We start from the raw sequence: 11030 nt of genomic DNA on the forward strand, positions 1-11030 counted from the left end.
CACTGGAAGTCTGTACCTTTCAACCACTTCTGGTAACTACTTCTGATCTCTTCTATGAGTTTGTTTTTGAAGTATAATTGACTTACAACACTAGGTTAGTTCCTGGTACACAACATAATGATTCAATATTTCTATACATTTCAAAATGATCACCATGATAAGTCTACTTACCATGTGTCACTACACAAAGATATTATGTAATTATTGACTATATTCCCTGCACTGTACATTTCATACTTGTGATTCATTTGTTTTGTAATTGGGAGTTTGTACCTATTAACCTCCCTCACCTATTTCGCGATCCCCACCGACAATCCCATGTTTGTTCTCTGTACTTATGACTTTTGTTTTACTTTGTTATGTTTGTTTTGGTTTTTTAGATTCTATACACAAGTGAAATCATACAATATTTGTCTTTCTCTGAGTTAGTTCACTTAGCATAGTACTGTCTAGGCCCATCCACGTTGTTGCCAATGGCAGCATTCTTTTTTATTTTTGGCTGCACTGGGTCTTTGCTGTTGTGCTTGAGCTTTCTCTAGTTGTGGCAAGATGGGGCTCGTCTTCACTGTGGTATCTGGGCTTCTCATTGCAGTGGCTTCTTTTGTTAGACCATGGGCTCAGAGCTCACAGGCTTAGCTGCCCCACGGCATGTAGAATCTTCCCAGACCAGGGATTGAACCCGTGTCCCCTGCATTGGCAGGTGGATTCTGAACCACTGAACTACCAGAGAAGACTGCAACTTTTTTTTAATGGCTGAACAATATTCCACTAGATATATCACGTTTTCTTTATCTGTTCATCCTTTGATGGGCACTTTGGTTGCTTCCATATCTTGGCTATGGTTTTTTTAAAAACTCTTTCTCTTCTCCATTGAATCTAAGAGGAAATATGTGAGCTTCCATATCATGTGGGAACACATTGGAAGAACACAGTGTGTTATTGTCTCTTTATTTTATCCCCAAATTCCCACTAATGGTGGTATATAGGTCAGCACCTTTTGGCCTCATCCCAAGAAGTGTGTCACAGTCTCTGCCACCAACACTCCCTTCACCCTACACCTCCAGGAAGTTGAATGGTGCTGAATGGTGGAGGTGGGGGTGTTTAAGAACATGAGGAGGCACAAGATGGAAGGGGGTTGGAAAGAAAAAAATCAGGAGAAAAATCACCATTTGAAAAATGGAAATCTTAGATTATGATTTTTTTGAAGCAAAATGATTAAGCCATGTTAGAAACATGACTCATATTGACTTCTACCCTTTCTGCCTCCAAAAGATTATGAAAAACACATACTTGGAAGATTTTAATAAAATTATGAGTAATATTAGATCATTTTAATTCCTGTTTATGGAGGACAGCTGTCCAATACTTAATTGCAAGAGGAAAATGAATCCATGCTTCTAAGAGGCACTGCCATTTACAAAAACCAAGGAAGAAGCATTGGCTGTTTTAGTTTATAGCCTTCTACTTATTGCCTTTTCTCACTTTTCCTTAAAATTTCATCAAAATAGTATGTCTCATTTAAAGAGCCAGATTTCTACCAATTTGTCTTAAAAATAGTGGTTCTTGCTCCATCTTCTTCCATTCCCCCTTTCCCAAGGCAACTACTTTCACTTGCTTTCACATGTGTGCGTATGTATGTTTATGTGTGTGTTTCTGTCCTTGTCTCTAAACTAAATGTTTGCATTGCTACTTTTGATTTTTCAGTCTCAGGCATTCATTCCACTATGGAATGCCTTCTCTCTTTCATTTCCATGGCAGACCCTTTCATCCCACTTTTCAATATAATTTGTGATGTTGGCTAGATCAGTTTTCAGTGTTTGAAATATTATGTCTGTGACACGATAAGAAATACATATTTGGTCCCTGCCTGCAGTTCCTGACACAGGATTCCTAAACCCTGTTCAAGGTTCCTAAACTTTGTAATGTCCTGAGTGTTAGGGGTGCTAGGAGCATATTTTGTTCTCATATATGGTCTTTGATCCCAATTCCTGACAAAGGAGTTTCTAAGATCCTTGGCATCTCTAGAGTGATAAGAGTGACTCTGTATGCTAATGAGAATGACCAGGTGCACCAGCTTCAGGATGGGAATGGTCACCAGAAAGACCCAGGCTTGATTAGAAGATTGGAATTTTCAGCTCCATCTCCAACCTCAGGGAGGGGAGAGGGGCTGAAGATTGAGTTAAACACCAGTGGTCAAAGATTTAATCCATCTTACCCATATAAAGCGATTCTCAGGTGACACAAGGGTGAAGAATCCATCTGCCGATGCAGGGGATGCAAGAGACGAGAGTTTGATCCCTGAATTGGGAAGATCCTCTGGAGAAGGAAATGGCAACCCATTCCAGTGTTCTTGCCCGGATAATTCCATGGACAGAGGAGCCTGGTGGGCTCTAGTCCACGGGGTTGCAAAGAGTGGGATATGACTGAGCACACGAACCCACGTAACAGAACCTCCCGTGTGCTGGAACAATGGGCAACCACACTCAGCAGCTGTCTGCATCGCATCTTGTTAAGAAGAAACAGGTCCCGAATGGAGTCATTGTGTTAAGGCCCTATATCAGCAAACCAAGACTTAAGTACCTAACCTAACCACAGTTACAACCTTTCCCAGAAATTTAACCTCTAACCAGTCAACCTGGAATCACCTGGTCAACAATAATGAGATATTCCACTGGATGGGCCCCTTGTGTTTTCCTTAGGAGGGCAACTTTGCCTGAAACAATGCATTCTTTCTGTTAATAATTTTCCTTTTTTCCTCCTCCTCTCCACTTTTAGAAACCTTTACTTCTCTATCGCTGGGTGGAAATTTTTTCTACTGCTGGAATAGATGGCATGCTGTCTGATTCATTGTTCAATAAAAAATGCAATTTTTTGAGTTTTTTTCAAAAAACTTTCATTCAATTAGATCTTAAACTTTACTCTGATGACTTTTTTTTTTTTAACAGTCCTATGTAGCTTTTCATCTAGGTGTTCATCTGAATCCTTTATGAACCCATAAATGTAAGTTAACTGTTCCCTTAAGTCCTGTGAGCTGTTAAAGCAAATTTCTTGATGGCTCAGATGTATAGAATACACCTGCAGGGCAGGAGTTGTGGGTTTGATCCCTAGGTCGGGAAGATCCCCTGGAGGATGAAATGGCAACCTACTCCAGTATTCTTGCTGGGAAAATTCCATGAACAGAGGAGCCTAGTGGGCTACAGTCCATGGGGTTACAAAGAGTTTGGCACGATTGAGTGGCTGAGCATATATTAAACCTAAAGTGGTGGTGCGGGAGCCCCTAATTTATAGCTGGCTGGTCAGAAGTACAGATGACAAGTGAGGAGCAGTCTTGTGGGACTAAACTCTTAACCCTTGGGTCTGCACTAGCTTTAAGTAGTCCCTGTCAGAATTCAACTGTAAAATCTCCAGATGACCACTGGAGACTGGAAAACTGGTTGGTATGAGACCCTCTCTCACCACCCCACTGCCTCAATTTAATGTCAGAAGTGTGGTGAGTGGGGAAACATGTTTTCTTTACATGTTTATGTAAATGTTATTCATGATGGAACCGTATATTAACAATATTTTTTCCTCTGGCTTTCTGTTCAGCTAGTAATTGCCTTGTTTTGTTTGCTTTTGCTCTCAAACTCTTTATCAGTGGTTTAAATCTTTCTCAACGATTTTGGGCTCATCAGATATTCCAAGATTTTATTTGTCTGAGAAAGTCTCTCCTGGAGCCTCATGCCCTGCTTCTACATGGACATGCCCCCATGCCTGGTGTGCCTCCGTGTTCATTTTGAGATCTGTCTTCATTCATCCCTGTGACTCGTTTATGTCTTTCTTATTTCAGATCTTGCATTGTCTGTATCCCATGTCTTCTTTTACCATAGTGTGCTCACTCACTTTGGAAGAGTAGTTCCCAGAGAAAGTAAATTTTTATTGAGACTTGGCTTGTCAGAAAAGTCTTTATTTCGCCCTTGCACTTGAATATCCACATAGAGAGCCTAGGTTAGAGACAATTCTTACATTGCTTTCTATCTTAAAAAATTGCTTTCAAGAAGACTGAAATCACTCAATTCCGAATATTCTGGATTTGGTGTTCTCCTCCCTCTTTAAAGTGTGTAGGATCTTGTCAGTATTCTGAAATTTTATCATGATGTGCTAGATACTTGGTGGATCCTTTAATATGAAGATCCATATTCTTCAGTTCTGGGAATTTCTCTTCACTTATTTTGTTGATGGTTTGCTGCCCTCCGTTTATTATTTCTCTCTCTCTCTCTCTTTAAAAATTCCTATTACGTGGGCATTGGATATTGTGGACTGGTGTTCTCTTGCTTTTCAGCTACATATTTTTTTGGCTGTACTTTCTGAGATACTTAATAGATTTTATTTTCCAACTTTTCTACTGAGTTTTACATTTCAGATGTGCTTTTAATTAAAAAGAGCTCTATTTTTGAAAAATTTGAGTGTTTCTTTTAAACAACATTGCATTATTTTTTTATGGTTTTGTCATTTTCTCTTAATTCTCTGGGAATATTGATATTGGGGAGCGGAGGGAGGGTTATCTTACTTTGCTTTTTTCTCCAAGTAGCTGCTTTATTTCTTTGTTTTAGTTTTATCTCCCATCTTTCCCCAGATGTCCCAAACTCCTCATTGTCTGTTCTGTTGAATAAGGGATGGAGAGGTTGGTTGGGAACCAAGCTCATGAATGGGGCTTGCTGATTTTCACTGTAAAGTGAGTAGTATTTTTCTACCAAAATTTCCAGCTTTTGATATATCTTTGCCTCATATGTATTTGGTATACACCCAGCTCAGAGATCCTGTTTCACTCTCCCCAGAAAATATACCTCCAGTGTTTTCCTGGGATAGGCGGGAGTGGTTGTCCAATTACACCAAAGGGGAGAGGTGATCTCAGAATCTGAATCTTAAATTGATTTTTTTTGCTGATTTTTGCCATTTTTCTTTGATGGTTCCTGGTGCTAAAAATCCTGAGTGAAAGTTTGTTTCTTGACTTTCCCTTCTGCCTACGCAGAGTTCACTTTCCTCAGCTCTGCTCTATTTTACCCTTCCATCTACACTTTCCAGCCTCTCAAATGTTTGTGCTGTCATTATGAGTTGGTGCCTTGAAAATAATTTTTTAACAATTCTCTTACAGTCAATTTAGAAGAGTTTTGGAAGGGAGTGAAAGATGACGTATTGACTCCATCTGTCTTTTTCTTTTCAGTAACTTTTGATCTAGAACTGTAGTGTCAAATTTGTTTCTTTCAGTGGAGTTCTGTCTCCAAAATGAGAAACTGTGCCTCTGCCTTCTCACTTCTCCTTTCCCCTTTCACTGCTATCTGGAGCCCATGGGAGGCATGGCTTGTAAACCACAGATTAGAAGTTGTTGAACATGATTTCTCTCTCCAGTAGACATTTGAGTGAAGTTTATGGCAGTATGGAAGGAGCATTGATTTATTCCTTAAGAGATTAGTTGTGTTGATTCCAATTTGCTCAAATGGCAGAGACAGAAAGAAATATTCAAAAATTTTTGACTTGGAATAAAATTGGACTCTGCACTTCCTTGTGGGCTAAACTCATCATCATAAAAACAACTTTAAATTGTTACTTTTATTTGAAAGGAAACTGTGTAAATTTATCTAAATATTAAGCAATGTTTAACTTGCTTATGAATGTGAAAGTCGCTTAGCTGTGTGTGACTCTTTGCTACCCCATGAACTAAATAGTCCGTGGAATTCTCCAGTCCAGAATATTGGAGTGGGTAGCCTTTCCCTTTTCCAGGGGACCTTTCCAATCTAGGGATTGAACCCAGGTCGCTTGCATTGCAGGCAGATTATTTACCAGCTGAGCCACAAGGGAAGGCCAAGAATACTGGCGTGAGTAGCCTATCCCTTCTCCAGTGGATCTTCCTGACCCAGGAATCGAACTGGGGTCTCCTGCATTGCAGGTGGATTCTTTACCAACTGAGCTATCAGGGAAGCCCAATTGGCTTATACCTTTTGCTAATTGAGGATGTTGGAAATTCCCCAATTACATTCAGAGAGCTAAAATGCTGTTTCATACTGGATTGCTATCAGATCCAATGTTTTATCCCAAATTATTTCCCTAAATAGAAGAGTAAAAGGAAGGCTGTAGGGTCAGAAAATTAGAGCTTATTGTGTATGAACAGCATTAAAACTGTGCATGATTTAGCTTCATATTTATGTGCAGTCTCATCATCAAAAGCATTGTTATTTCCTTCCTTTTCCACCCTTCTGTGGCATAGACCATCAATTACCTGATGAAACTATGGAAGAATATGGGAGTTTTTGCATACTGAGTCATTCAAAGGTCCAAAGACTTAAAAACTTGCCAAATAAAATGTGTATTTTCCCATGTCTCTAAGATGACTCAATGGCTATTTGAATGTAATAAGAAGAAATAAAAAATATGTAAGATAATTAACAGAAACCACAAAAATTCCTTTATAAGTGTAGACCACCAAAATGAAAGAAGTGCAAATAGATCTTTTCAGAATCACCCATTTGGAATCTGACCTTCCAATGTTACTGGTTTGACACTAGCATAATTTCACGGAAGACTCAGGCATCATCTTAAAAAAAATATTGACAACTGTGCTATAAGAAGGGATTTTTAAGTTTTATTTGCAAGCATGAGACACTTTTAGAAGGAAGAAACATGACCAAAACTTGTGAGAAGCACTTGGTATTTTGATTACTTTTGTGTAATGGAAGGGTTCTCAAAACAGCTTGAAGTGTTGCTCTACCTGTGGCCTCTTTTGGAGGCAGGCCATGAATGGGATGTCGGTTCAAAATTACTCACAACCTAGTGACGGACAGGGAAGCCTGCGTGCTGCAGTCCATGGGGTTGTAAAGAGTAGGACACAACTGAGTGACTGAACAACAGCAACCTAAAAGTCGAGAGTTTTGCTTAATTAGGTGGGAGTTTTTAGGACTTCAAGTGTGGGAAGCAGGATCTCAAGTACCCTGAGAGAACTGCTATGAGGAAAGGGGTGGGGGCAGGATATATAGGAGTTTTGCAACAAAGGGCAGGTAGTTTGAACATTGAAAGATTATTGTTAAACAAAATAAAATATCTCACGCTAAGGAATTTAACGCTTTTCTATACACGGGAAGATGCAAGAGTCTGGGCTCACTGAAGTCATTCCTTTGATTCGCACCTCAGCTTCTGGGGCCGGTATCCTGTGTTTTTCATATTCTAAGTTTCCTCTGATCACTGCTAGATGGCAGGTATTCTTTTCCTTCCTGAGTTTCTCAGGGTTCGCCAGCTCGTTATCGGTTGGTGGCTATAATCGTTGATGACAGTGACATCTTTTGTTCACTGATGTGGTAGGCAATATTCCATTTATTGGAGACATGGGACCTCTCTAAGACATGTCTGGTGGAACACTGAGAGATGGATGAGTAGGAACCTGAAGAATGGTATCCTTTCAATCTTCTTATAGAAGAGTATTGAAATGGGAGAAAACATTCATTTTATGTAGAGTCTTTAACGTAGAAAAGGAGAAGCCTTGGGAAAGACTGTTTTTGACAAAGCATAAGCTTTAATGACTGTGCAAGTCACATGAAGGTTGCCTGTGAAAGAAAGCCTGGAACACTTGGTTACATGTGACCGCAACAGGGTGTGTGCGCCATGGCCTCAACTTGCTTCTCGATGACATCATGAAGCTGGCCTTTCACCAAAGGACTCAGAGAAGAGCCAAAATGTTGTGAAACATGCAGAAGCCACTCATTGTTGCTCTCTTTGAGAAAAACCGTCAAAGAACTAAATCAAGTCACTGAAGTTGTGCTGCAAAACCATTGATCAGATTGGATGATCTGCTCTTTGATTATCTTCAGAGAAAAATGAAGCAGCTCTTCGAGCAAGTGCCATAATCTCTTTTTCCCCCAAAGTCTCCACTATAAATAGTTAACCAAGGTTTTATTTACTTTAAATCTTTTACACACAGACCACTCCCCTGTGGAATCTTGAGTGAGACTATGTAAAGTGGGAAGCAAGGCTATTAGCTATGAGTTGTCTCAGGGCGGGGCAGGGAGGGGCGGAAAGACCCTGACTCCAGAATCTTCCCTGCTTCTCCGCCTATACCTCTGCTTTCCTGCACCTCCTCTCTGTTGTTTTTGTTTGTTTTTCACGTGCATAGGCATTCTTGCCTTTTACAATCCACTTTAGCTGCAAACCCACTGTATCTTTTTTAATGGTTACCTGTCCCTGGGTTGGCTGATCTGAACCAATGTCCCTTTGTGTAGCTGGCGGTGGCAAAATGTAACATACGTGAAGTCACTTTATAAATGGCAAGGTGATGTTCTAACAAGTTGGTTGTTATTATCTTCAGCATTGTTATTGCGTGTGGTTTATCCTACAGATAGCCATCTCTCCCTGAGGGCTCATTCTGAGCATTGTTCTCAGCTCCACTGACCTTCCTACCAGCTCTTGCTCCCCTGGCTCCTATTGTGATGTCCACTCTGGATCTCATCTCCCTGTTGACCTCCTCTGTCTTTCCCTTCTCATTATGATGTATCTGCTGCTGCTAAGTCACTTCAGTCGTGTCCGACTCTGTGCGACCGCATAGAAGGCAGCTAACCAGGCTCCTCCGTCCCTGGGATTCTCCAGGCAAGAACACTGGAGTGGGTTGCCATTTTCTTCTCCAATGCAGGAAAGTGAAAAGTGAAAGTGAAGTCGTGTCCGACCCTCAGTGATCCCATGGACCGTAGCCTTCCAGGCTCCTCCGTCCATGAGATTTTCCAGGCAGAGTACTGGAGGGGGGTGCCACTGCCTTCTCCATATGATGTATCTATTCCTTCGCATATCCTCAGAGGCTTCTTAGGAAATGATTGATTTTGGGTTTCTAAACACATTGACGCTAAAGTGTTAATGGCTAACAGATTTGATGTTAACACATCAGAGCAACTCAGGTTTTGAGTCGAGACCACTTGAACTCCAATGTGGAGCCTGCCAGTGAAATTTTAGGCCACAAGAGCAGTCACTGGAGGGGAGACATAGCCTCTTCTTAGTGTTCCACCACTTGTGCATATAGATGGGTCTTGGAAGGGTCATGGAAGTTTTGTGGTTATGGGAAGAAAACAAGCATAAGGACATCTTTTAAGGAAAAGTTAGGAAAGAAATAGTATGCTGCTGCTACTGCTAAGTTGCTTCAGTCGTGTCCAACTCTGTGCGACCCCATAGATGGCAGCCTACCAGGCTCCCCCATCCCTGGGATTCTCCAGGCAAGAACACTGGAGTGGGTTGCCATTTTCTTCCCCAATGCATAAAAGTGAAAAGTGAAAGTGAAGTCGTTCAGTCATGTCTGACTCTTCGCGACCCCATGACTGTGGCCTACCAGGCTCCTCCATCCATGGGATTTTCCAGGCAAGAGTACTGGAGTGGGGTGCCATTGCCTTCTCCGAAGAAATAGTATAGTGAGAAGTAAAGCACAAAATACGAATATTCTCAATCACCCTTGGAGCTTCTATTCGGTTACCATTTCCCTACATCTGGCTCTGATAAAAAACAGGCAAATAAAGGTTATGCAAACAGACATGGAGTCACACAGAGTCGGACACGACTGAAGTGACTTAGCAGCAGCAGCAGCAGCAGTAAACAGACAGGATGTCATTGAGCTAGGAGTGATTTGCATGCCAATCTCAGGGAACCTCTTTTTAAATCCTGGAGGACGGATGGAAGTGTGATGGGTGTATGGGAGGAGGGGATGGGGTGGGGTGATGATGTTTGCTGGCAGCTCTGCTTTTGCCTGAATCCAAGGAGAGAGCCTCTGAATTTGGTCTCAACAGAGTGGCTTGGCCAGAAAGTCTGTGCTCTCCTGTGGATGTACCTGGAGTAGAAGCTGAGTCTGAGCAGAGCCTACCTGGAGAAGATGTCCCCTTCGCCCACATTGATCTTCAAGGTCACCTTTTTCCTGGAGTCATTGGTTGCCATGCTGCAGAATGGCTTCATACTTCCCATGATGAGCGGGGAGTGGGCGTGTAGCCGGACTTTGCCCTCCAGTGACATGATTGCGGCCTGCCTGGCTGCCTCCCAGTTCTGTCTGCATGGGATGGCCCTCCTGAACAACCTCATGGCCTCCTCTGGCTTTTGTTCCAAAATCTACTATTTCAGCATCCCCTGGGATTTCATCACCTCCCTCAGTTTCTGGCTGACTGCCTGGCTTGCTGTCTTCTACTGCACGAAGATCTCCCTCTTCTCTCACCTCGTCTTCTTCTGGATTAAGTGGAGGATTTCTCGATTGGTTCTCCAGCTGCTGCTGGGCTCCTTGATCTTATCTGGTCTGACTGTCATCTCCTCAGCTGCTGGGAATACAATTCTTGCCCAGATGATGGCTGCCAAGAGTTCCCATGGAAACGCCCTGGCTGGTAGCATACACGCTGTCTATTTGCACTGTTTTCTACCTCATGTAATTCTCATGAGGTTGGTTCCATTCCTCCTGTTTCTGGTGTCCACCTTCTCACTCATGGTCTCGCTGCGCCGGCACCTCGGGCAGATACAGGACCACAGACTCAGCCCACGTGATCCCAGTACCTGGGCTCACACCATGGCCCTGAAGTCACTTGCCTTCTTCCTCATCTTCTACACCTTGCACTTCCTGTCCCTGGTTATCATTGTGTACATCCCAGCCTTCCAGAAACACTGGCACTGGGCCTGTGAGGTGGTGACCTAAGCAGGCATCTGTCTGCACTCCAGCATCTTGATGCACAGCATCCCCAAGCTGAGAAAGGCCCTGAAGAAGAAGCTTTGGCGAGCCCTGGACAAGGACCAGTTTGTCTCCAGTTATTAGTATCAATAGCTACTATCACCAAACAAGCCCTGAGTGGCAAGAATGCACAAGGTTTGGGCGCTTTCACTCTTTTTCATTTCCCTCTTTCTTCCTCACTCTTTCTGTATCCCATTAATTCTTTTTCCATCCCTCTCTGTTTCTACCGTCCCTTCCACTGCTCCTAGTCTCTTGCCTGGGTCCTGAACCAGCTTGGACTAGGATGGTGGCCTCATTTCCACACAGGCCTCTCTCACTCTCTACA

General features: G+C 42.4%; 1 protein-coding gene across 1 annotated transcript; it reads left to right on the forward strand.

The window, feature by feature from the left end:
- The first annotated feature begins 9871 nt into the window (after positions 1-9871).
- Positions 9872-10672, forward strand: LOC138439831 (taste receptor type 2 member 134-like). Its single transcript, XM_069588904.1, has one exon. The coding sequence runs from the start codon at positions 9872-9874 to the stop codon at positions 10670-10672; it is 801 nt and encodes a 266-aa protein (XP_069445005.1).
- The last annotated feature ends 358 nt before the right edge of the window (positions 10673-11030 follow it).

This window comes from Ovis canadensis, chromosome 4, assembly GCF_042477335.2.
Source record: "Ovis canadensis isolate MfBH-ARS-UI-01 breed Bighorn chromosome 4, ARS-UI_OviCan_v2, whole genome shotgun sequence".
NCBI lineage: Eukaryota > Metazoa > Chordata > Mammalia > Artiodactyla > Bovidae > Ovis > Ovis canadensis.